General features: G+C 39.5%; 4 protein-coding genes across 6 annotated transcripts; 1 reads left to right on the top strand and 3 right to left on the bottom strand.

Annotated features, from left to right (window-relative positions):
* Positions 1 to 418: 418 nt before the first annotated feature.
* On the bottom strand, positions 419 to 2,785 carry RB195_008000 (uncharacterized protein; the record flags this gene model as incomplete). 2 transcript variants are annotated; one of them, XM_064181946.1, is made up of 6 exons in its annotated part: positions 419 to 496; positions 560 to 631; positions 699 to 828; positions 2,009 to 2,138; positions 2,613 to 2,680; positions 2,736 to 2,785. In XM_064181946.1, the coding sequence occupies 6 exons, from the start codon at positions 2,783 to 2,785 to the stop codon at positions 419 to 421; spliced, it is 528 nt and encodes a 175-aa protein (XP_064038697.1). The 2 variants fall into 2 exon arrangements, with proteins under 2 accessions (XP_064038697.1, XP_064038698.1); XM_064181945.1 differs by lacking the exons at positions 2,613 to 2,680; positions 2,736 to 2,785 and having other exon boundaries at positions 2,009 to 2,133.
* Positions 2,786 to 3,307: 522 nt separating this feature from the next.
* Positions 3,308 to 16,315, top strand: RB195_008001 (uncharacterized protein; the record flags this gene model as incomplete). 2 transcript variants are annotated; one of them, XM_064181948.1, is made up of 19 exons in its annotated part: positions 3,308 to 3,352; positions 3,451 to 3,546; positions 3,666 to 3,820; positions 4,040 to 4,188; positions 4,332 to 4,399; positions 4,545 to 4,676; positions 4,739 to 4,819; positions 5,016 to 5,101; positions 5,160 to 5,321; positions 5,405 to 5,498; positions 10,809 to 10,980; positions 11,060 to 11,388; positions 11,435 to 11,518; positions 13,797 to 13,930; positions 13,977 to 14,130; positions 14,188 to 14,271; positions 15,901 to 15,983; positions 16,040 to 16,158; positions 16,221 to 16,315. In XM_064181948.1, the coding sequence occupies 19 exons, from the start codon at positions 3,308 to 3,310 to the stop codon at positions 16,313 to 16,315; spliced, it is 2,322 nt and encodes a 773-aa protein (XP_064038699.1). The 2 variants fall into 2 exon arrangements, with proteins under 2 accessions (XP_064038699.1, XP_064038700.1); XM_064181949.1 differs by having other exon boundaries at positions 13,797 to 13,912.
* A 1,319-nt stretch (positions 16,316 to 17,634) lies between these two features.
* Positions 17,635 to 17,847, bottom strand: RB195_008002 (uncharacterized protein; the record flags this gene model as incomplete). Its single annotated transcript, XM_064181950.1, has 1 exon — positions 17,635 to 17,847. The coding sequence occupies one exon, from the start codon at positions 17,845 to 17,847 to the stop codon at positions 17,635 to 17,637; it is 213 nt and encodes a 70-aa protein (XP_064038701.1).
* Positions 17,848 to 21,176: 3,329 nt separating this feature from the next.
* RB195_008003 (uncharacterized protein) lies at positions 21,177 to 24,809 on the bottom strand (the record flags this gene model as incomplete). The annotated part of the gene is made up of 7 exons (XM_064181951.1): positions 21,177 to 21,353; positions 22,017 to 22,118; positions 22,235 to 22,369; positions 22,486 to 22,588; positions 22,666 to 22,835; positions 24,331 to 24,507; positions 24,756 to 24,809. The coding sequence occupies 7 exons, from the start codon at positions 24,807 to 24,809 to the stop codon at positions 21,177 to 21,179; spliced, it is 918 nt and encodes a 305-aa protein (XP_064038702.1).
* Between the last annotated feature and the right edge of the window lie 1,537 nt (positions 24,810 to 26,346).

Genomic DNA, 26,346 nt, shown 5'->3' on the forward strand with positions numbered 1-26,346 from the left:
TCGATTGATCGTATTTTCTAGCAAATGTATTGCTCCCACCTTGCATAACTTGGCTTCAAAAAGGCTTGCACGGGTGAGTTCGCACTCGAACCCACTTTAGCTAAGAATTAACGTTCTTCTCAATAATAATTCTATCACAGGAACCCAATAAGCTCTCACAATTCAATTTTTTTTATCGTAACAGATTGTAGGAGCATAATTGTCACACAACAGCACCACACAATCAGCTGAATCGTGTTGTGACACGTCCCTTCAAATTTCCCTCTCATCTAAAAACGGATGCAACGACATCACAAAATGTTTCAGAAACCAAAACAAACAAGTCAACAAGGAAACAAAAACAACAAGGACAACAATGAAACATACAACAGAATCTTGTAAATAATGTCATTCAATAAATTTTTCTTTTTCATTGCTTTCAATTTGTATCCCTCTTCTCAATAAATCGTAGTTGCTTCTTCTTAGCTTTGCGAAGTTTAGCAGTATTTTTGATCACCTTCAAAATATGTTGAGTTCAAATTGTATTTTGACTTGCACAGAAGAATTAAGCCAGTCAAACCTGTACAACTTCTCCTTTCTTTTCGTTCTCAAGGCGTCGTTTCTCTTGTTCTTTTCTTCGTTCAATCTTCTCCTGCAAAACAAATAAAAAAATGTATATTAAAACACACATTATTGCACTACTATAAGCCCGAACTCACTTGTTTCTCTTGTTCTTTTCGATCTCTAATCTCTTGTTGTATAAGTTTGACTTGTTTTTGTTTCGCTCGATCTGCCATCTTCTTTTCCCATGATGATTTCAACGGTTTCACTTTGATCACAGCACTATGTCTGGAAGAATTGGACAACGTAAACAAAGGAAAAGTATGTTGCCAACAATTCAAAAAAAAGAAAGGAAGGAAAACCACACTTTTATTTTCTCAGCTGCGGAATATGAGCACTGATACATCAACTGGTTCAAACCAAAATTCGTAACAATAAACAAGTTTTGAACCAATGGTACCTAATTTTAAAAAACTAAAAACTCCTGCGGTGAACCACTCAGTATATGTAGATGATCACCTTATCGAAAAAGTATGGAGGTTAGGTAACGTTTTGAAGATGTCAAGAATGCAAAGCTGTGATGGTTGTACCGAGTTTCTATTCATGATAAGCGCTTAACGTCAAATCAATGAAGTATAATAACAATAAAGTGCAGCTGCATAAGCGCCTACTCGCTGTGCGGCGCGGTGGAGCGTAGCGGTTAGAATCGACGTGGGACCATCATGAACTGCAGCAATGTTTGGTGGTAGGAAGGGGTCCTCTCTCGATCCTTAACCGCGACGGTCCACCGCGCCGCTTCGAGCAGAGCCACTTACGCAACTGCACTGTGTTTCATTTCGTATACCTGGTCTCCTATGTAAAATCTAGAGCATTCATGATATCTGTTCGAACTCTAAGCTAGAACAGATGACCCAAACAAACATCAATTATAACCGACTTCATATTTTTATCACAATGTGAACAAGACCACTCATCCTGGCCTTATCCATGCCCAGCTATGAACAAATCAGAAAATTTATGTTAATGTTGGCTAAATGTACTAAAACCATAAATAGTTCATTGAATAAAACACCTAGACGATAGCTAAACCTACGCATACCATTAATCTCTATACTATCTTTCTTTTGTCCATTTTATTTTCAACTTTTGTTTCAAGAAACAAGAGAAACACAAAATGCATAGAACTTGCACCTCATTAACGTACAAAAATTTAGAAGAAATGAAACTACAGAAGTATTTCATGCCCATCAACAGTCTAGGCGCAGTTTTTTTTTTCAATCATCCGAAATGGAAACATACTCGCTACGAACTTCTCCGGTTTAATTAAGACTGAAGTGTGTTAACCATAAAACTATCACTGATAGTCGGGGGTTTTCCTCACTGCCCCATAATTTCTATCCGTTATTATTATCACTATTCTATCTATTATCTCAGTAATCAGAAACCGAGAAGTGCACAAACCACAAACCTTGATGACTGCGCTTCTTTCCACCATCGTCCTGACTTCGGCATCCCGCGTACTTTAGCTGCTTGTGAAGCAGTTGTTTCGGAACTATCACCAGCTGGCGTTGCATCGCTGGAATCCACTTCCATAATGTCTAAAAAGATCCACTGGAAAGAAGTGACAGGTTATGAGGTGTTCAGACACTGAGCTAAATCATAAGCAGAAAGTAACTATCCAGAACGGAAAAAGATCAGTACTGCGAAAATAGAATCAGGTGAAATGACAATGTATGATGTAAACCTTCTCCTCACTCCGTTAACGTAAAAAGCGCGGGAAATCTGGATAAACCTTCTCCTCACTCGGTCAACGTTAAAAGCGCGGGAAATCTAAAGTCATCGCTCCCCAAAGATGAAAAAAAACGAAAGGAGAGAAAATAAATTTGTTCCCGAACTCCTGGAGGAAGTCCAAGTCGGACAACTGTTCCTGTCAATATACATGACAGAAGAAACATCCACGTATAAAAACCCATTCCCGACAAATTCTGCTGTCTTTGGAGTCCTGAGATTGTTCCTCCGGTTAAATCTAACTAATAAGAAAAACAAAAGGAAATAGAAAAGAAATTACTAACACACAAATTTGCACAATGTCCTCAATTCGAGCCGGAGTGGACGAGTTTCCTCGGGTAGAACGGTGGCTCTGAATCTGACCCAACGAGAATGACTCTGACCCAATACTCCTCTTACTTCGAAACGCCCGGATGTCCTCGGTGATTTCTTGGAAGTAGTGTTTTCGTTTTTGCATTTATACTCTTTTTCTCAAAAGAAATATATCATCGCCAGAGAAAAAAAGTTATTGTGATGTGTGTATGGAGCTACATTTCTTGGATCAGTTTTTGAACTACCTTATAACTTAATCTCGGGAAAGCTATAAAAAAGAAGGGAAAGAAACAAATTAGGTACTCTTGGTTCAAAACTTTGGTATTGTTACAAAGTTTGTTTTGAACCACTTGGTGTTCAGTTATTAGGGATGTCTGCTGTAGTTCCCCGTGTATGATTCTTTATTGTGAAGAAATATCATACTTTGATTCACATGAGACCTGTAATAAGATTTTTTTTCGAGAGCTTATGTTCCGATGGCCCGTTGTGTATTTTATTTCGTCTTTGATATTCTCTTTATTTGGTTCTTTTTTTGTTTCATTTGAAGTAAATAGGTGTGTTCTGATTTTTTTCCTTTTGTCATTCCGTCTCCCTCAGAGTAGTTTCTCTTTGCAAGTTTGTAGATTCTCAACACAACCATTTTTAGATCTGAACTTCTTATCTCAAAATGGTTCGTGTCATCATCAAAGGAGGTGTTTGGCGTAACACAGAGGTAGTGTTTTTTTTTAACCCCCTTAACGATGAATTAGTATCGGATTGGAGAAAATTACAACTTATTTCTTTTCCCACAGTTCTTATTTTTATTTGAAGGATGAGATCCTCAAAGCAGCCATAATGAAGTATGGAAAAAATCAGTGGAGTCGAATTGCTTCACTACTTCACAGGAAATCTGCGAAACAGTGCAAAGTGAGTTCTTCATTCTTCTCCATTTTGGGACTCCCTTTCTTATGACAATATTTTTGTTGTATTTTAACCAGTCCTTTCTGGTTCTGCTATTTTTCGCATTTATGGTCGAGTGTTTACAGGCAAGATGGTTCGAATGGTTGGATCCTGGAATAAAGAAGACAGAATGGTCACGTGAGGAAGACGAGAAGTTGCTTCATCTGGCTAAGTTGATGCCAACCCAATGGCGGACCATTGCCCCTATCGTTGGTAGGACTGCTGCGCAGTGTCTCGAGAGGTAAGCTCTTCGTTGTACCTGTTTTTGTTTCATGGACGTAAACATTCTTCCAAAAACGAGTAGTATGTGCCGCCAGCCATTTTTTGGATTTCTTGGAATCGCAGCGTTAGGATCATCGATCTCATGCAATCTTTTTGGAATCACTTCGACTTTAGATCTTGTTCTCTAATTTTCTTTTTGCTTCAGTTGCTCTACTCCATTGATTTTTTTCTTTTTAAGATATGAACACTTACTGGACGAAGCACAGCGTAAAGCAGAAGGTTTGGACGATGAAGCAACGGAAGCGAAGAGGCTAAAACCTGGAGAAATTGATCCCACACCGGAAACTAAGCCTGCACGACCGGATCCGGTTGATATGGACGACGACGGTGTGTTATACATGAAAGGACTTTAAGATCAGTTGAAATTGTGCTTCTAATCTTTATTTCGCGCCCACAGATGTAATAGAACTCTCACAAATTTAGTTATATTCAAATTGTCCCACAGGTTTAATGTTTCCTATTGTTTTTAGAGTTGGAAATGCTCTCTGAAGCTAGAGCGAGGCTTGCGAACACTCAGGGAAAAAAGGCTAAAAGAAAGGTACACTTGCACCCATTTTCTGATTTTTTTCTGCTAATTCACTTTCAGTTTTTGCCATCACCTTCATTTAACGGAAAGAACTTGAGTTTCACTGCGAGATTCTGCAATTAAAAAAACTTCATAGAGCTCAGTTTTTACTTTTCAGGCTCGCGAACGACAGTTGTCGGAAGCTCGTCGTTTGGCATCCCTCCAAAAACGTCGTGAAATGAGGGAAGCAGGTTTGCTTGTAAGGAGATTCAAGAGACTCAGGAAAAATGCGATCGACTACAGTGGGGAGGTTTGAAATCATAACTTTTAAGAATTCCTGGAAATTGATTTCACTCAAATCTCGACATTCAGATTCCTTTCGAAAAAGCTGTTCCCGCTGGTTTTCATGATCCATCTGAAGACAATTTTGATAAAGACGACAAACATCAGAGAGTGAGTTCTTCCTTTGCAAAACTACAACTGTATCTTCGTGGGTGTTTTTCTCTGGACGTATTTTTACGCATATGTTTTCCCAAAAAAATCGTATGTTATGCTTTTTTGTATGTTATCGTTTAGGATTGAGACAACTAATTGTGATCATAATTTTTTGTATATTTTTAATTCTTTATTTCTATTAGCTATCATTTAGGCCATCGCTGATCATCAAAAACCACGTAGAATGGAGATTGAAAATGAGCTACGAAAACAAGATAAGGAGAAACTCAAGAGAAAGAAGTATGCGCATATCTACTTCTTTTAATTGGGCGTGTCGTCAAGGTTCATCATTTTTCAGACCCGAAGACGAACCAGAGTCGATCTTTAAAACTAAGGAGAAAAAGAGAAGCAAATTGGTTCTTCCCGCACCACAAATTAGCGATCGCGAAATGGAGCAAATAATCAAAATTGGTCATGCCAGTGATAGTGTTCGTCTATACGCCGACGGAGGCGCTACGAGGTGAGCTCATTTGGCATCATCTGTTGGCATATTTGATATACCTACATGTATTTACTTGGTTCTGGATTTTCTAACATTTGCAGCTCACTTCTCACTGATTATGCAGCATCTGCACGTGCAAACGCTGTTGCTGCTCGTACTGCTCGCACACCTGCTGCCAGGGACACTGTGCAGATGGTGAGCTTTCTTGAGTTAGATACCTAGCGATAGAAAAGTTATTAATGGGCACACAGACATTTAAGCTAACCTCTTCTTACCTTAGGTATCGTTGCTCAGGTTTTTTCTCTTTTCTTTACGGAAAACTTCCTTGATTCTTTTAACATCGCGATAATACCTTCCCTTCCATAGAGATTATTCATTGTGAAGTTTTGGTAGGGGGTTCCATACATACATACCGTTATACTTATTCAGAAGTAATCACAGCGATTTCCAATCTAAAACCAGTAGCGGAGTTTAAGCGAGAGTGGGCGGGTTTCTCTTGTTATTCTAATGTTGCGTAATTATTAATTTCCCTGCCTACCTATTCATTGGCTGATGCCTCATTCATCATTTATTGGTGTGATCATTACTACTTTTTTTTAAAATAAGGGTATTGCTCGCTATCATAACAAAGAGAAAAGGTACTCTCATCACCGTTTTGTTTGCTTGTACCCTCAGAAAGTCTTGTTTTGCTTATTTTGGAGCTTCTGCCCTGCTAAATCAAAATTTTGTTGTTGCAACTGCAGGAGTCAAAGCTGTTTCTGCTATATCTGGTTGGATGTGACACAACATTTCTTTTGTTGGAAACTACACTACTCCTCTTTCAACCAAAAAAAGAAAACTAGTGTTAAATTCCTTTTTTTTGTCAGATCTCTTTGGAACTCTTTTTCACAGGTTCGTTTGGCTTACTTCTGTTCTCATCTTTTTTATGTGCAGGTGAGGTAAAAGTTGTTTGCTGCTTCGATTCAATTGAACCTTTTCGGTTGTCTTCAGATCCTTTTCGACCTTTTATGGTATAGTAGTTGAAAATGTTCGAAACAACTAATCAAACAGAAAACCAAACAATCTAGCATTTCCTGCAAAACTGTCTACTGCTGTCTAATTTGTTAATTCCCTTTTTATCTCATGTTAAATCCTATTTACAACAGTTCCTGTTCAGTTTGTATGTTTGCGGTACCTTAAATGATGCTGTTAAAATGCGATTAGGGATGGTAAAGTTCATTAGGAGCGTATTTTCTTAAACTCCAGTGCGCTCCAGTGCCTGAATGAAACAACAAATTTATCAACTTTCCTCATTCCGTTCGAACTAAAGCTATAACCTTTATGAGCAAGTAATTATGTTGTTATTCCACAAGCCATGTGGATATGTCACTGTTTGCATCCGTTCAAAGTAGACGCTCCGATCGTCTTGAAATTATAAAGATGCAAATGAATATTATGAAGAAAACCTACTTAGTCTTGGAAGAGAAGCCTAGAGCCGCGCACTCACTTAGCAACAGGATTAGAGGTTTTTTTCCCTAGAATAGTGATCTCCGATGTTGCTCGCTACGAACTAGACAGAAAAATTAAGAGGAACTATTTCACTGATAGTGAATCTGCTTTCTCTTTCTCTGTTATTATGGCTTTCTGCAGAAACATACACAAGTGACTGTTGTGTTAACAGTAAGGTAACTATTTTGCACTGCGGAATGGTGCGAGAGTTTCACCAAATACTGTAAATGGAACGAAATCTGTTGGATGGTACGTTAACATGTACACAATTTTGCAAGCAATGATTGGAAAAAATTCTAAATACACATTTTAATTTCTTTAAATAATATAGAGCAGTTTGTCCTAGTGTCTTTTCACATTACTGATTAATTATTGATTTGCGGAAAGGCGTTTCGGTTCATGGAACTCGCTTCAAAGGCTTGATGTCAAGTTTTTTTTTTGTCAAAATAGGTCATCACGTCCGTAGTATCTTAAAGGGAGATTCTTTTTTCTTTTTCTTTTCAAATTCTCTCCAACTGAAAAGATGTAATCCAGTATTGGGTTCCATCTCTAGACAAAGGGAGAGAGAGCACTCAGTGGCGCCCTTATTTCTGAAAGTAAATAGCTAAATTAGTCGAGGCCCTAAGACCTAAGCATTAGTCATAGAGGATCCATGAATTTAAATTAAATTTATTAAGAGAAAAAGTAAGAAAGAGCGTCCAGAAACAGGGGTGCCACTGAGTGCCCCTCCACCCCAACTACATTCCCCCTCTTTTTTTTGCCAACAAGCGTAATGATTTCAAGACATTCCGTATTACCTGTACCGTTTATATCTGCACTGCTGTTATTTGAATGATTCGAGCGTGCCCCAGTAGTATTTCCATTCGTTCCGATCACTTACAAGAGTTATCCCATGACTTCTCTTTTCACTGAAACACACGAACATCATCCTACTTTTCTTTAAAAGACTTCGTGGCAGAAACATGAGCATCAGGACGGCGATCTTCCTCTTCTTCCAGTGGTGCGATCTCGCATCTGTGTCGAAGAAATCGGCGATACTACTGAAAGTTGAGCTTTTCTCTAAAAACAAGTATCGATCTTCTAGTACCACGTTTCATCGATCTTCTAGTACCACGTTTCACTAATTACGACTGTTTCAACGGTTTTAAATTCATGCTGCATGGAGTTCACATTCACTCATTTACTCGTGATGAATTGATTTGTGAGCTCGTATTTCCCCTTATCTATTTTTGTGAGCGCAGTCCATCAAGGGTGGTTTCGGAAATAGGATTGTCGACGGGTGTTGTTTTAACTTGATTTGTTGTCTATGTGGCGGTACGCTTTTTGCTTCGTAATGTGCTGCCTCAGGCTTTTAGTGATCAATTTGAAATGCGAAAAGCTCGTGTTGATTTGCATAACAGCGTGCATCGTTTTGTCTGTTGCTTCGTCGGTTCGCGACTAGGAGCGAAATTTTCTGCGGTCTCTTCAACAGTATCAGCTGTTAAGTTGGATTTTTTCATCAATAGCTGTTGTTCTGTTGAATTTTGCATTTTCTGCGCCCAAGACACTTCATTGAGATGCGAGGTGAACGCACGGACGCATTTGATCACGGTGCGTGTATGTACGGCGACTGATTAGAATTTCATAGTACGTAATGCGCTGCTCAGTATCCGCCTCCTCCCCGTAGACGTCATTTCAGTAGGTCAGTTACTGCACATGTTTTACGCGTTTCTAAATTTGAATTGTTTATTTTTTCGGATATTGTCGCTAAGTCAAACAGCAGTTGTTCATTATATTTTGGGTTTAGTTGCAGATATTTAGCTGCACATCATATTACTAGATGTTTCTGGACTGAGGTAGCTAGTACAGTAATTTTTCGAGCGTTTGAACACTTTTTCCACTCGGAAATTCTTTGTACCTTTCTCGAAGTCCTCTCTGTGCCCATTGTGAAAATATCGTTTCCGTCTCATTGAGTAAAGATTTGCTTCCAGTAATGGAAAAATTGCAGAGTAGCCTTCCCGACTGGTTTTTATGCTTGTCCTCAGAAAAAAAGAAAGAAAACTTAATAGGATAAATAATATTTTTAATAGTAATTATAATATTTATATTACATTAATTGTAATAGTATTAATAACCACAATATTATTATTTATAGCATATAATATCTCTAATAGCTACTTTGTTTTCACTAATTTCTATTTCCTATACTACTGTGTGTGCATTTTTTGTAAGTCGGAGGTGCTATTTTTTTTACAAATTTTATGTGGCTGGACCAGTAGTTGTAGAATTTCGTAAGATAACGAAAATAACTATGGTTGAGACGATAAATAGGTGATTGTATTTCAATGTTATCTTTCCCAAAAATTAAATTTTTAGTGCCTGCTTTTGAGCATTTAATGTTGATGATGAGTCAGTTTCAGCGCTTTTTGTGTTTAAAAGCAGATAGGTTGGTTAGGAAAGCCTATCTCTGGGAACCAGTTGAGTCTGTATGAGCTTTTTTGAGTAAAGAATAAGTCTAACATATTATTAGTAAATCGCTTATCATTAAGAGCTGTGTAGCCGAACTCTTTGCTCCCCAACTACCTTTATTAGAGAGATTGTTCTTTGCTTAGTGGTAGATGCTTGATGAACGACGTAACACAGAGAAGAGGAGGCAGCTCGCAGGCACCACGGCGTGACAGGAATAATAATGAACGGCGGCGGATAATTCCATTTTGAGAGCGACGCGCTCGTGCTACCAACCAAACAAGCGGGTTACTGTAGCTAGTAGAATCGCACTATGCCCCGTTATGCGATGATGTGTGTACGATCTTGTCAATGGTCATGTGATGATAAAGCATGGTTGAATAGACACGAATCAAGCTACAGTAGTGGTTGATTAAGTTGGTCTCGGGGTACTAAAACAGGACAACTGGTTTGAGGCCCATAATGAATAGGAACATTCCTTTTTTCCTGAGCTTTATTCCCAATATTTGTAGTTCCTGTTATCCATGAATCCCATAGAAGTCTCAGTAGCCTATTCATTACAATTTTGTAGGTTATTTTACAAATTAGTTTGAAATCCAAACTCTGTAGGATCATCAGTGTGTTTCCATTTTAAAAAATCATACACTTTTCTACAAACTCAAATCTTTTACTTTTAGTGCATTCCAAGCGCACGACTTTGATTCACGATTTCATTTCTCTAAGGTGTTAGGAGAACATCCTGAGGATGTGTTCCTCACTTTTTTTTGAAGATTTCGCTGTCAGATTTGAACGCAGAGAACGCTTACTCAGCTTTTCTTTAGTTTAAGGATGGTGTTTCCTGAATTACTCCCATAAAGTCGTCGGGAAGCGAAGTATTGTATCTCGTGTTTTGCACGTGTTCCTTTGCGCCGCCTTTGGTGCCGCCGTTAACGATAATGGTTAAACTTGAACGACTGACTGGTATGACCTATGCAGGTATGGTGCAGTCGGTAGAAAGTTCGCTTGTGGCTGCGAGGGCCGATGGTTCGAAGTCGCCGTAAAACCAACCAAACCTTTTATCGCTCTTGGTGGATAAATTGGTACCAAACTTGTTTGGGAAGGTAAAAACACTGACTTGATACATCGGCTGATACCCGGAAGTCATGTATTAGCTGCAAACGCGTTTAAAAACTCAAACAAATTCGACTTCAATTCAAACAATTTTGAATTGAAGTCGAACCGAAAAAGCAGTGAGTAGTACCGTGCACTTTATCCTTTAACTTATAAAATGGTATGTCTCGATATCTTACACTAATTTTGCTCACTTTGATGCTGAGGTTTTTCATTGATGGAAGGCCATTATTTTGGCGGCAGTTTTTCGCACTCGTTTATGTTAAATTTACATTTTTATGCTTAGACTCGACCTCATAATTCTCCTTAAGTCAGCTATGCAAAAAGGGAGAATCAGAGGATTAAGGGAAAACACTCCTAAGTAGACATCTAGTTACCTTTCCTTGCAGCTCCTAGATCCCAAAGCTTTGTATTCAGATTTGGAAATGAATCGGACGTATCACTGAAATATTTTCCTTGCAGGAAGTGCACAATATCCTTGCTCTACAAAATGTAGACACCCCGTTGAAAGGTGGTCTCAACACTCCTCTTCATGAATCGGATTTCTCTGGAATTTTGCCGACTCCTCGAGCGCAAGCAACTCCTAACACTGTTCTCAATGCGGTTGCTGCTACTCCAGCTAGTACATTTGGAGGTAAGAAGGTTATACAGAAGTTATACATATGAATATTTGAATCTAATTTCTGATTATGTGCTAAACAGTTCTATTTCAGCGACGCCAAGTTCGGTGGGATCGTTCACACCTGGGCCTGGTGGAGCAACTCCTGCTTTCCGCGATCAAATGGGCATCAACGAGGGTGGAGCTACAAGTGGAATAGAGGCGCGGGCACAGCTGCGCAGAGCCCTTGCTTCTTTACCTGAACCCAGAAATGACTATGAAATCGTGGCACCGGAAGGTGAAGGTGAAGCAGATGAGGATCAGGAAGAAAAGGAAGAGGAATGGGTAGATGATGCGGCAGATGTAAAGGAATCAAAAGCGAAACAACGTGCTTTGAAGAGACAACGTGAACTTGCTCTAAGAACTCAGTTATGTGGACTTAATGTACGCTCACTACCTTAACAGGGATCCGAAATCCTTCCAGTTTTAGGTTATCCAACGTTCTTTACCGAAGCCATCAAAGGTGTGCGATGCAGCATTTAAACCGTCACTGAATAGGACAGATATGGCCAAGGTACCTTCTTTTTCAGTTTTCTTTTTTTTTATTTTGAAACAGTTTGTTTCTCTAAAGGCCGCTCAAATCACCACATGTTCTGATAGGTTGATATATTTATATTTTTGTGGAACGAACATCACCCGTTCGCCTCTCGTAAATAATGGCTGAGTCAGAAATGTCAAACTGTTTTCAGTTTCCAGTGACGGGGATAAGTTACAGTAGTGTTCTATCCTGTATACCTATCAAATCACATCCATATAGAAACATTACCGAGTATTTCATTGGGCTCTAGTATTAGCTCAGGAAACAAAGTGCTCTAACCTGCATTTTCTGAAGAGATTTGGCGGAAAAGGTTTTTTTTTTCCATTCCATATTCGCATAATACACACGCAGCTTGCTTCTAGTCTTTCAGGACTAACCGTAACCTTAGCCGCCGAATTGAATCATGCAGCTCGTAACTGCAGTAATAATTACAGCAGTACAAAGTGTCTGCCTCTTTTCTCTCGAAGAAAACCTGGTAAACTAGTACACAAAAAATTGCACGTAGTACGTAAATTGGTATTTCTTTTATCCACGATATTTCGAATTCACTCATGAGTTGGAATCCGTTTTCAATTTTTTTTTTTCGAACAAAACTAGTCAGTAAGTTAATGCTTCGTTTTGTCAGATTATCGCTGTCTTCGGGATTTTTGAAAGGTCTCTTTTTGATTGATTTTAATGGGGATTTGCAACTAATTTTTTCCTTTTTTGAGCTCTAAGTACACAGTATATAAAGTCATACTATAAATTATTAATTTTGAACGATACTTCATGTTATAGTATGAAACATGTATTTGTCGATGTCATGTTCCATGATTTCTCGGAAAAATCAGTCTCTTCGTACAAAAGAATCCAGAACTGAAGTTATAACAGAATCATTGCACATTTATGAATTTGTTGTTTGACATCAATTCGCAAGCAAAACTTTGCTAGAAGATGATATTGTTAGGAGTTTTATCGTCTTAAAATCCCAGAGCTGGATCAAATTCTAACAAGATAAGAATTGCTAGTGGCTTTCAAAATACTTGTGAAACAGAGAATGGATAGACAAAGATATTGAAATCGAAGTGTAGATACTGATAAATAGTAAAGTGAACAGCGATCAGTAGAGCAACAGTGAAATCTAACTAAATTGTTTAATTATTCTCTGCATGTGAACAGCTCATTCTATTTTCCTTTAATTTTTTTTGTGGACGAAAATTTTATCAAGATCACATTCTTCACCTACATGTAGCAGTCTGTTCTCGTTGAGAAATATCCCCTCGTCGCAAACCGTTGCCGTTCCGAGTTGTTATGGATGTTCAAAGAATTTCATTCAGATAGAAATTTTTGTCAAACACGTTGCTTTCGTAAATTTTCATGATTAGTTCGTTAATTGTTCTCTAACTATTGGCAAGGTCACACTTTTTTGAACGCCAAACACTTTTCCTTTTAAATCTACTGTAATAATTTTGTGATTAACTCCAAAGATGCAAAAAAAGCGATTATCTGAAAAGCGGTATTGGTGGCTGTACACATTTGATTGCACTTGCGAATTTAAGTGTACACTTTATTTTAAAAAAAAAGTGCTGAGTACGTCTACGAATTCTTAGAAGAGGTGGCTTGAGAGATACATAATTAAATACATAACAGATAAATACCAAAAAAACACACATATTTCCCATTTCACCTTGTTTTCACGTCATTTTCATTCAAACATTAATTAAACGCGTTATCGCCCGCATAATTGTCATAGCATGCTTCGAAATTGACAGATTTTCATGGTGATGTTGTCGCGCCAGGATGTCTTATTCATTATGACAGAGTGTTGGTGGAGATGGTGGTTGGTGATAGGTTGACGACATGACGTGCAGCTGCCTGGCTGATAAATTGGTGCAGGCGTGAACTGAATCGCACCACTCACTTGAAGAAAAATAATGACATATAGATGGGAATAGTATTGCTTATAGCTAAGCGCTCATCTTTTTAAGAACTTACAAACTGATAATTATCTTTTTTTCTGTTACCAGAAAGAATACTGTTGTCATTGGAATATGGGACTTTTGAAAAATTATTTATCCTTATCTTATTTATTATCTGTTATTTATTCAAACGTATTTTAGAATTATTCTTTATTTCACCATTTATTCAAAGTTATTGTTTGAATTTGAAATTACTGTTTCTCTAGAACTTTGTGCTAAAATAGAAAAATAAACACATTCGAATTAGCCTGTTATCATCGCTCTGTGAGCTAGCTGATGTTTCTAGTTGGTTTAAGGCTGATGATTTGATCAAAGCTGAGATGGCACGGTTGGTGGCCTGGGATGTCCAGAATAACGCTCCAAGCGAAATTTACGAGGAAAATGACCTGAAGGCCGCATCGGAACTTGTCAAGTCTGTCGATTATAATAGGTTACTACTATTATGTCAACTTAATCGAGAGGGTCCCTTATTTTAGGAAGGATTGCGACGTTGGACCTCCATTGGATGCTTCTATGTGGGCTGTCATCGACCAATGCAGCACGGAGTTGGTACATATTAGGGGGAAATTTACGAGAATTGCTGTACTTGGCCGTGGAGAGCAAATCGAAGCGCTTCATTCGCAATTCCAGGTTTGCTGATGAGACCGTTATACGCATTTATTAGTCGGTTTAACCTCTATGTTACAGATTTATCGTGACTGGATGAATGCTAGAGCGAAAAGGACAGGAAAACTTGAGAAAAAACTTAAAATCAAGCTGGGTGGTTACCAGGTTCGCGATTCTTCCTGATTCTCCCCATTTCTGCTTTCTTGGAACGCCTAGATTTCTTCTTCCGTTATGATTTCTACGTCATATGTCCCTCGACTTGATTCTGGATACCAACGATGAGGGCCTCACGCTGTTTTATTGGCCGCTGCATGTCGGCCACAAGTCTCATGACCGTAATTTATGCGCGAGCAAAATGCAGGCCAGGAGTACCACCGATTGCACATTTTGTATGTAAATTTGATTAGCTCGCTGCTCTCGAAGAAGCTATGTGATGACCGCGGATCAATCGGGTTACGTGTTGCGGGAAAATTGTGACGCCGCTCATATCAAGGAATCAGGAGATTCTCGATTTAGTGTGACCAGCTACATCAAAGATGTTCTTTATGATCCGTAGATATATTCTTGCATGCATACATCGACCTATAAATTAGTATTCATGCCTTAGATTACGCAGTAACGTTCAGCGATCTTACGCTACTCTATCGTTGCGCCATCCATGAAGGAAGTTTGGTATGCCGCTTGTTTTGTTGTTAATGCGATATATTTGAAGTGGGCTGAGAAACTTATCTACCGTATACTTGATCCATTTGTTACACTCCTTATGAGAGCTGAACTTTTTTACGGCACAAGTTATTTCGATGTATTTTATCTAAAGCGTTCACATTTGTCGAAGCCGATGTTGAACCTGAGCAGCGTGATGAAAATTGTTTTTGTTTGTGTTTCCTTTAGTAGGTGGTAATAGTGAATTTTCTTGAAGCAGCAATATTTTTTGCTACGACAGTCCTTCGAACGCATTAAGCGTTAACCTAACCGATTCTTTGAGTATGTAAGGAAATTAAATTAAACGAAAAATTGAATTAGTCCTTACGATCTCAGTTGTTGCTCATTTTTTCATTGGTTTCCGAATACTTCCGTTTTCGAAGTTTCATTTCATATGTGATTACACAGAGGTCGTAACGAAATTCAAAGTTTATATTGAAAACGACCGTTGCATAAAACATGTGTTGTTTTTGAATTTTATTGAAAAACATCACACTTACAATTGTAGAGGATACGGAAATGAATGTATTTAGAAGTTTCTCTGTAATGTACCTAGATGTGAAGAAGCGGGACTTTTTTTTTTGTTACGAAAGTAGTCGAACCATATTATTGAAGTACGATAAGAAGGCTTTGGAACCCAAACTGATCTTCGTTCGATATCGATTTTTCGGGAAAAAAAACTTGCCATTATCACAGAACTGCTCACTGCTCAGTTTTCCTAATATTTTTTTCAAAAGAAATTTAAGTGTATATCGAACTTTCCGTTGAATTTTAAAGAACAACATTCATTGATCACATTTCTCCATGTCTTAGCAGTGCGAATAGGATCCTGTTCAAAGATCCCTGTTCACCCCGTTGCTACTGTAAAATTTCCCGAATGAGAATTTTAAGTGTCATACGACCTTAGTAGCTCGCTGATTTACAGCTATACGCTATTGTACGTTAGGCCGCACGCTCTAAGAAAGACGTTTCTTGACATGTCGTTATCCCCCCGCCATTCCTAGAACAAAGGATTGCCATAACGAATATGGCTGTGTTTAAAAAACATTCGGTGGTCTGGATAGGAATTGACGCTTAGCTTCTGAATTCTAGGCTATTCACACAAATTTGGCATCGAAATTAGCTGAAGTAAGGAACGAAGTGGAAATGGCCGCTATTGAGAGAGAAACTTTCAGGTTAGAAATTTTAGAAAAGTTTTTGGCTAATCCCCTACCAAAATCATTTCATTTAGACGGCTTTCGGAACACGAAGCAAAGTCAATCAATAAGAGAGTTTCTCGTTTGCAAGAAGAAGTACGACAACAAGAAAAGAGAGAACGAGAACTTCAAGAGGTTCATGGAAAATTAAAAGGTTTGTGGATAAACTGATACCATTTCCTCAGTTCCTGTCACAAACCCCCGTGTGTGTTTTAGACCAACATTGGAAACTGGAACAGCTGGAACTTCGAAGTCAAGCGACAGTCGGCGCTGAACCAGTCGCGTACAATCAAGCGGTGGAAGCAAAGTGAAATAATGATCAGGAGTATTGTTGTCGTTGTATTTATCTGGATTTACTGTTACTAAATTTTGCTGTATCCACTGTTTTTTCTCCTCCGCCTTTATTTCATTCCTATCTTGACTAGAAAAGTGACTCCCACTAGGTGTGAAAGGTAGCGGCTGGGTGAAGTGGGTATTACGTGCTGGTGTGCGGTTATAATCTGTTGCGGCGTGGCTTTTTGCTGTCGCCGACACCCAGGCACTTACCGTAATCGAACGGGGCAAAACGTGAGAGCGTTCTCGTCGTCGGATACCATCGTGTCAGTGGTATCGCGAGAGAACGTTCATGGATTCAAATGAGGAATGTTTGATTTGGCTCAAAGTTCTTCACGGAGTTTTTACACAAAAAAAAAACTTTTAGTGAACGAAATAACAGGTAACGGAACATTTTGCAGTCGTATACTGTCTGCAGAAAAAGTCTGGAATTTTATAAAATGTTTCATAGAAGTAAATGGAAATCACATGATTTCTTTAATTTTTCTTATTTACTGTTACCTCCTAACTGGATAAATGTGTCCTGGAAAGTTACTTGCTAAATCTGGAAGAAGTATTAATTCTACTTTCCGTGTTAAAGTGTAAAATACGATCAAAAACTTCCATTTAGAAGTAGTTCTCCAGCAAACAAACAACTTCTTCATAATGTATTTTTTACGAAAACGACTCAAAAGTCAAAAACCTCGTCAAAACTAGATCGATAACGAAGTGGTCACAATGTTTTTTGTAAATCTGGAAGAGTATTTGATCTTGTTTACAAAACCCTAATTCTTGGAATACCATAATTCTCAGCAATCAATCTCCGATTAATTTATTAGAAACAAAACGTCTTAAATAAAAATTTACTAGGTATTTTTAAAAGCTAAATGATAAACCTAAATTGTTTTTTCTAGTATCGGATCATCATCAAAGACGGGGAGGACCTTCAACAGCAGCAGTAAAAACCTATTCCGAGGAACCGCTGGTGCTGGTCGTTTTATGGTAATGAGATGTTGAAATAAAGTGTCTGCGAGGCGCGGTTCGTACACAAAAGGCGAAATGTTGCGATACGACTCAGCAGGAGAGCGGATTCTTTCAGTTGACACCAACTCCCTCATCTCACATCCTCCTCATCCTCACCACGTTCACCGGTGCGACATGTTTGTTGTTTTTTTTCTCGACCCAGGCGGCGCTGTCCTAGTCTGCTGCTGACTCTGCTGGCTGGTTGATGCGAAGCTCGAGCGAATATCATGAATAAATTAACGTCTGATCAAACAGTAGAACTATGTCATGCGCTCGAAAATCATTCGATTCCCGATTACGGTATGATGGCGGACACGGTCGGACGCGTGTTGAAGCTCGGTCGCCTGTCCTCGACACAAAGGACACCCAATCCGACACCATGCGCTGGCGAGTAATTGATGTGCTGCGGATGTGCTGCCGCTGCTGCCGCTATGGCGGGCGGCTGGACACTGTCACACTCTTCGGCAGCTGATGGTCGAGGTCGAGTGGGATCAAGCGAGATTCCCATGCAGGTGGTTCTAGCCACATCCTCACCACCACAATACGAGCGGCTAGCTGTCCATTGACGAGTGTGACAGTGGACGAGGCTGTTCGAGACTACTGACACATTTCTTGCAAAAAAAAAAATAGTATAGAAATAGTTAGCCAGTTTTTCTGGAAGAATCTGAGGAATTTTTAACTTGTTTCGGATGTTTCTCCTTGGATTGACAATCCTGTCAATCCTATCGAGCTGATTTTCATCCCAATCATCCGATTTCCTGATTTTTTCCACTTTGAAACACATACACATCACGAAAGCTATTAGGCTTGTTTTTAAGATGAAAAACGTCAGAAATCCCACAATTCAATCCAAAAGAAAATCGATTGATGTTTTTACAAAAGATTTATTTCTATAAATGGAAAGCTGCAATCACGTTTGTCCAATGTTTGATAGGATTCGCTAGAAGCTTATTGATATTCAGCATTGTATTTGTCAATAAGGTGCAAAATGACTGGCTAATGTCTCCTTTAAATGTATTTGTCTATTTAAGAACAATGAACGATCACTTATAAAGTTCAAGCATTTTAATATTTACCCTGTATAATCCTGGAGATCAATAGAAAATCCAGGAGAATGCAAAGTAAAGAGGATCGAGTGGGTTTTGCTCCAATTCGGCTTCACCAGAACCGTACACCTAATGATCAACACCAATTGCTGCGCTTCGAGAAGGAAACGGTTTCTCCGCTTCAAGAACCGTAAGCATATGAGGTCACTTATCCAAGGACAGTAACTCCTACCTCTTCGGACTGCTCTCACGGTTACGTTATAAAACTAAAATATAAGATGTAACATGAGAAAACCCACGTCTAGATATACGATAAGTTGGATTTGAGTGTCAAAAAAAATCATGGACATGAGGAAAATTTATTTTATTTACTTTTATTGCAGAGAGAATGAAAAATAGTCCACTATAGTAAGTCTCCTGATCTGAAATTCTTCACTATGCATTAAAAATTTCTTATGTGACACAGGCAGAACACTGACCGCATTCGTGGATGAAGTTAGTTTATGAGGTATAGTGACCCACTACCCGACTGTTTTTCGCATGATCTCACTTCAATGAAAAGGATGAACGGGAAGGATCACTCTGCAGCCCCTGTCCGTGAAATGAGTGAGTGATAAATAACAACAAGACGTAAACGTGTCTGAGCGACAGCGATTACAATACTAACTCATTGCAGCTACAACTCATTGTGATATTGCATGGAAATGAGTTCATTCGATTGATCCGAACTCCCAGAAACATCGTTAGTCCCAAAAGATTCCAGAAAAAACCGAGAAGTTGATGTTAACCTGTGGTTTTCGCACTCTACTACTCCCTCTCTTAATGTGCGTTTAACGTCACCGACATGGCCCGGATAATTAGGTGCGAAAGACAATTTGATCGGGGCACCCACACACACACACACAAACGGTTCGCACGTGGAGATGCTGCGGAAAGAGCAGGTGTCTTCTTAACGGCCTGGATATGAGACGTAGTGATGGCATCCTCCTCCGCATGGTGGGATGAGTGAGTGACGGCATCGTTTGCAGACAATGCCATGCCCGATTAACCTCTTCTCCCCTCATCTCGTCACACACATTCGCACATTGTCCAGCAGTAAATGTGTGTCTGTGTATGTGTGTTTGAATTTATGAGGTTCTCGCCGGTTATTCGTATTCCCTGCACTTCGTACGCCGAACGGAGACGGTATTGTTGGGGGAGAGAGAGTGAGGATCTGATGATGGTCAGTCACTCATAGAAAATGTACGTTTCTTTTCGTTTCGCACCTTTTTTTCTTGCGGCTGGACAGGTGAACGCAAGCAAAAAAACCCGCCGACTTTCACACGACCCGTTCTCGCCACCATGAATACGCTTGTATGTGTTTTTCTGCCTCGGAATGGAGGCAATGGCGAGACGATGAGGTGAAAGAATAACTTCAGCTGGAAATTGCTCGAGTTCCATACTTCACTTGTTTGGTTTGGATATTATGGCACGGCCATATTTCAATAAAATCATATTTTAAATCCACAAAGGCAGCATGAGCCGGGAAAAAAATGTGTTTAGCGCTTACATAATGACATATATTGGTGTAATAGGATCCTAACAGAAAAGTAGGCAGCTTTCAGGAGAACTTGGGATGTCTGAAAAGTTCTACAAACTCTTTGAAATCATCGAGTATCGTGGAAAACTGCACAAAATCGAAAAAAGTAAGAAATTAAGACTTTTTTCAGTTTCTCACGCGAAAATTGACCGTAAAGTAGTCATTGGTGAAGGAGGTGGTTAGAGTTAGATTTTTGAAAATCTTCACGTTCTTAGTGGATTGCACGAGAAAGGAAGAAAACGCTGGAATAAAAAGGATGATAATCCTGGAATTTACAAGCAGTGTTTACAGTTAGTCTAGAGGTTTTACTGCTAGAGAAAAAAGTGGTAGGATTTAAAAAATTAAAGCGAACTGAATTCTCAATGGTGTCATTACGTCTGACTAAGAATATGAGAACTCGTGTAGATCGGGATCCTAAGTGATCCATAAAGCCGATCCACACAAATTCAACTCAATTCCACAATTCCACACTGAGATGTTGAGAGGGGCCCACATCCAACCGGATAACCACGAAACCTGGGTGGATAGTAGTTTCTCAAGATTCTGACCACGATAAAATTTTGAACTGTTTCGCTTAAAACTGATAAATATATCGCTCGAGAATCCACGATTGTCCGAAATGTCACCAGTTCAGCTAATAAATGTCATCAAATTTATTACGACGCATTATATCACACATTTGGTCGATCTCTCACAGAACAATAACAATCGTATGAAGACAATAAATAGCATATCTCTCTGGATTTGAAAATAAGAAAAAAAAGGAAGAAAATACGGCGGACCCCATTTGTGAAGGAGTCCGCTACCCTTGCATGCAAAGAACAAACAACGGAAGGAAACAAAATGGCTGCGGGGGGACTGATGGACGGATGGGTATACTGTAGCGCTGTGAGCAAATTGCGGTCGATTCTGCAACTACGGACTTTTTGTGAGTTGCCGTAGTCGTCCGCTAGCCTAGGAATTTGAAGTTGAAATCCATAAAAAAAAAGAAAAGAAACACTCGGATTAGATTTGCCAACTCATCAGAAGTTTTGAAGGGACAAAAATTTGAACTAGAGATCAAACGTCTGATGAATGGGCGATGATGGGAAGAATGGATGTACATAGCTGTACCCTAATGGGAATGAATGGAAGAATACGAAGAGGTAGAGCTGTACGGCTAGAAGGAACATGCTCACTGCTGGTCTGAACGGAACGGAACGTGGTTCACGTTCATGCGGAGCCGGAACCTGTTCGCAGCTCAAATTGTGTGGGATTGATCGGTAGACCGGCCGGATAGGAGAAAATATCCGACGGTGGATACGGGCTTGTGATCATCATTTGCTGATCAAATTGCGGTGTCATTCGTTTCTCTTTTTGCCGTCGATTGCAGAACCAAACTCGAACCACCTTAAAATGGATATTGAAGTTGTAGTTCTATTACTTTAAATATCATTTATTATTAGATACCTAGATCATTATTATCAAATGTTTATTTGTTAATATTTTTTATTATTAGATATTCAGAATATCATTAAGTAATTCGAAAATAAGCAAATAATAGGCGATTCAATAAGTTTTCATTGGCATTTGAAACCAAACCGAGGAAAAAACGATCCAATATGCAGTCGAAAGTAGTTACTATCAAAAAAAGTGGTGATCAAGGCTAGAACAGAATAATTTTTTCCGAATATGACCGCAACAGCTTTGATAAAAAAACATGTCATTTTGCTAGGAAAGTTTTTTATTTTACTTATTATTTTGCTACTCTTGTTTCTGGAAAATTCCAGACAGAGCTGCGCATTTCATAGCATCCGCTGATAAAAGCTTAGTCACAAATCAGACGGTCAATCTTGCTAAAACCGTTCCAAAAGTAAAATTGTAAGATTTTTTCGCTTTCTTATATTATAATAGTATAAAGTCTTGTGATCTTTTTTTAGTGTAAGTTACAGTATCCTATGTTCCTGAACCAATTTTTAGCTTTAATTTCATTCTCTTCCCCGTCCTTCTTCCCAGAATTTTTTTCGGGACCCAATTCTGCTATATTCTTACATTAAGTGATATCTTACGTACTTCCTTATCCAATCCGAGCTCATTGGCGACTTGTAGAATTTCTTGAGCATTTGGTTTATGATTCTTCTGGAAATGATATTCCAATCGTGACTTCACGTTGACCTTAAGGAACTTTTGATTAGTGTAGAAATTCTCCTCTAAGTGACATTAGTCCAGAATTTCTCCGAAACCGTACCGAATCAATAAAATCACTCTTAAAAATTGATCACCGCGCTCACCTCGATACTTGTCCTTTTCTTTCGTTTCCTACCGCCTTGTCCGGTCATCTTCTCAAATGCCGAATTTGGACTAGCGGATGTGGAATCAGCTTCCTCAAGCCATTTGAATAGCAGCGGTTTTAGTTTACACATGTTCTAAAATTAAGGAGGTTTCGAGGACGATGGGGCCCTTTTGAAATAGCAAACAAAATACGGGCACACACAAACGCCGGTAGCAGAAATGGCAACAATCAATTGATGGCGAAATCAACCTTGAACGACAATTGGAGCGCTTCGAATCGACAAATCGTCGTCTGAGAAAACACATTCCCATAGAGGGTGCCCAATGCCAAACCAACGTCCGCTTGGGTATATCTGTAACAAGTCAATTTTTCCATCCCTTCGATCGAAAAATCGATGAAAGAGACGATCGTTCAACGAGAAATTCTCACCCGAGTTTTATCCTTCTTTGTTTGAATTGCTTAGCAAACGCTTCCAAATCATCTGGACAACCGGGCTCGGAATCATCTGACAGCTGAGAATGAGCAGCATCATCTGCAGGGAATGTGTATGGCCATGGATGAGGGAGTCGTTGTATCACTTCAGGTCTTTCCGTATCAACCTAAACAATCATTTTATCTTCTCTGATGCAGTTTTTTCTAGTTTTCCAGGATTTGAAAATTAGACAGTAAAAACTAGATTTGTGATAGTTGACTAGCAATTCTAACATGACTGTTACAAAGTGCTGTTGTAGAATATTTTATAAAATAGCAGCTCTTTTAACAACTTGTGTAGTTGTACACCTGCTACCAAACCGGCACCGAATTCAAAAAAGTTCGAAAATTTTCCAAAATTTTCATTCGAAGTTCAAAAAAAACTGACAGTCTCGCTGGCCTAAGTTACTATCATCCTGGAAACAATGGTATATAGTAGATCAACTGTTTTTTGTTTTTGTTGTTTTTTTCACAAACAAGAATTTGGTTTGTTTTAATTGTCGCAAATATTCCCCAGACCCCAGAGAAGTATAAACAAACATATGTAGATGAATCTACTGTAATTTATGTACTGTAACGGTGTTATGTAATGGAAAACTGACACTGATGATACATCCATGTACACCTTAACTTGTACTAAGAAAATCTCAGAAAGAAAAGGAGATGATGCCAAGAATATATTCATCGGTTGAGGATTTCAGTTGTGAAACAAGCGAAGGATAAACGAAAACTTATACAAAATATTGAGCTGAATGAAGCTAAAAATTGTCACGGAACAAAAAATAAACACAGTAGATATACATATACTTATAGGTAGCGCTATCCGCATAGTTTCATTTCGTCCCGCGTTTCGTCGTGGAAAGTAATTGCGAATTTAATGCAACAACCTGGGCTGTAGGAAAAAATAGATCTTGTCGGATTTCGTTGCAAAAAAAAAACTGGGTTTTATTTTCTTCAGCAAAATTGAAAAGGATATCTTTACTATCACATTTGTGAGGAATTGACTCTAACGAACAAAACTAATGTTCTTTGAGCCGTTTCTGGAAACTTCTAGAACGATACTTTGAGCTATTTCATAAAACGAGTAGATACTGTAGAAGCAATTCAATCTACAGTAAATATCAGCCATTATCGCTCAAAAGCTCAAGGTAACATTTGTACGATCCGCACCGTTCGATCGAATTTTAGCGAGATCCTGTACTTTTTTTTCGACTCTACTAATAGAGTGTGGTGGAGAAGAATTAAGAACGGGCCATGAGGATAGAGGGAAAGAAGAGGGTAAGTCGTAATCAATTGAGGAGGCGCAAAGACGGGGACGAACGAACGAATGCAGAGCAAGCGTGACGACGAGGTGTACGGTGTTGTTGTGGTGAAATTGATTGAACTGGTCTGGATTGACACAAGGAGTATTGTTGGAAGTCGGATATCCGACAAGATATGGAAGAATAAAAGATGTGGGTAAAATACGATATAAGGTATACGTATATATGAATGTATATTCAGGAATACGAGCTAGAAAGCTAGAAAGGAGTGAGTATCACTGGAAGAATAAGGATTTTGTTCCGGAAAACCTTAATGAAAGGAGACAGCAAGCCCGAAATTACTTGTTGGGAACAACCTCACCTTCATTTCATGTGGTTGAAGCATGCCAGGTTGTTGTAACTGTAGATGAGCAGGATAGGACCATTCGGATTGTGGAAAGAGAAACGGGAACTGTTGTGCTTGTGGATATTGTACTGGTGCGGTAGCGGCAGGAGCCCATTCTTGGAAAGCCTCACAGGTTGGCTTTATTACTTGAAACTGAAAAACGGTGCGATTGAAGTTAAGTAATAGAACAGACGTGTAGGAATGCGCGAGCGAAGCAGTTCGACTGCACGGCTATTAGTGCTGGTTCGCGAAATCAGATGCGCCTAACAAGCAGGCAGAAATGAATAAACATTAGGTTCATTTGCATCGTTGCACGACCCGAAATCGCCACGCTCAGTCCAGTGAGGTCCGGCGGATATCGGCGGATCCGGCGGACCGATCCGGCATCATGAACACCTCACCTGAGCATAGTTGGGAGCAGCTTCTTCCGATGGACACAGGTTGTTGGCCAGCATTACGGACGAGTGGCGGGATGTGTTTCAGCCAGCAAGGCGCGCCCTCCCGTGATTCGCTGTCGCTTCGCCGCTCCGCCCCCACGACACGCCCGCTCCGTGCCCCCTCCGGCCTACGATAAGCGATGTCGTTCGTCCTTCGCTTGACCCCATTGACCCGCGACAAGAATTCCGAGGCAGTCGAACTTCTTCAAGAACTTCGACAAGCTCACCACTACCACTGTGGTAGCACTCATTATACTTGAGACTACGGTGAAATGAGCTCAACACAGCATGCGATTTGCATTACGAATGAACGCTCCGACAGCCAGGTGATCATCGTTATCGTCGCATCGCATCGCAAACACTACGTTACGCGCTGTTACGCAACTATGTATGACAGTTTGTTGGATATGAAGCAAATTACGTGAGCTCAGCTTGCTTTGTGCAGACAAGGTGCTAGCATGTGCAAGGTTTTAGGAAAGGGAGATGCGAGCAATGCCAAAGACTAGGAGATGGCTACAAAAAAGGAAACAAAGATTAACTAGGGTGAACGATCTCTTTGTTGGTACCTGGAAGACTCTGAGGGTTGGTAGGAAGGGGAATGAAGAGTTGGAGGAGGAATTTAGCTGTTCACAGGATTTCAGCACCGACTCGTTAAGCTTCGTCTTATTTTCTCGCCCCATTCGTGGCTAAGTGCTTTGATCATGAAGCAAAAAAGAGAGTTACATTATCGGTAACAGATTGTTATCTAAAAATTCCTGTTTGTGAATTTAAAACATGCCTTTTTTGAATTTTCCCGAGGAAAAAGGAATATAAATCGGTGTGATTCAGACAGTTGAATTGCTGCGTAAGTTTAGAACAAGAACAGTGATAACCGGAGCAAATTTTTTTTTCTAATGAAATCACCGAATCCCCATTTTGCAACAGATTGCCGGCGAGGACGAAACACGTTGAAGAAGGTCAGCCAGTTTCACATATTTCCCAGTGATATTTCTCGTTCATGTATAGGAACGAGTTCATTATGTGTTAAAATTTGTAAATGCTTACATTCGTCTCAAATCTCCAGCAGATCAGGGAGGAAAGGGGTATTTTTCTCAAAGTTTATATTGTATAAGTTCTCGAATCCATCTATTCGCAGCCATGGACACAAAAATGTACTCACTCAGCCTTTCCCGAAAAAAAAAGAGGACAGCCGATGTGTCGGTTCTCACAGTACTTACCGGTCTGGTATGGACGGTGGACGGTGGCGGTGTTTACCACAGAAAATTGTCACACCTGAGATAATCCACACACTCGAGATTCGACAACGCGGCGCCGCGGTCCGCTGCAATGCTCTTGCTCTCGCTCTCATTTCCATAATCTCGTGAGAGAAGCGCACTTTTATGGGATTCACAGCGGTTCATTGAGTGTCAACACCTTTTTCTCAACTTCACGTCATAAAATTTGCTTTATTTTATTTTCTATAACGATGGTGGGAGAAAATCCATTTTTGATTGACAAGGAAAACTTCAACAAGCTGGGAAACGTCCCCGTACGAGACATTGCAAGTAGCGAAGCA

This window comes from Necator americanus, chromosome I (genome assembly GCF_031761385.1).
Source record: "Necator americanus strain Aroian chromosome I, whole genome shotgun sequence".
Lineage (NCBI taxonomy): Eukaryota > Metazoa > Nematoda > Chromadorea > Rhabditida > Ancylostomatidae > Necator > Necator americanus.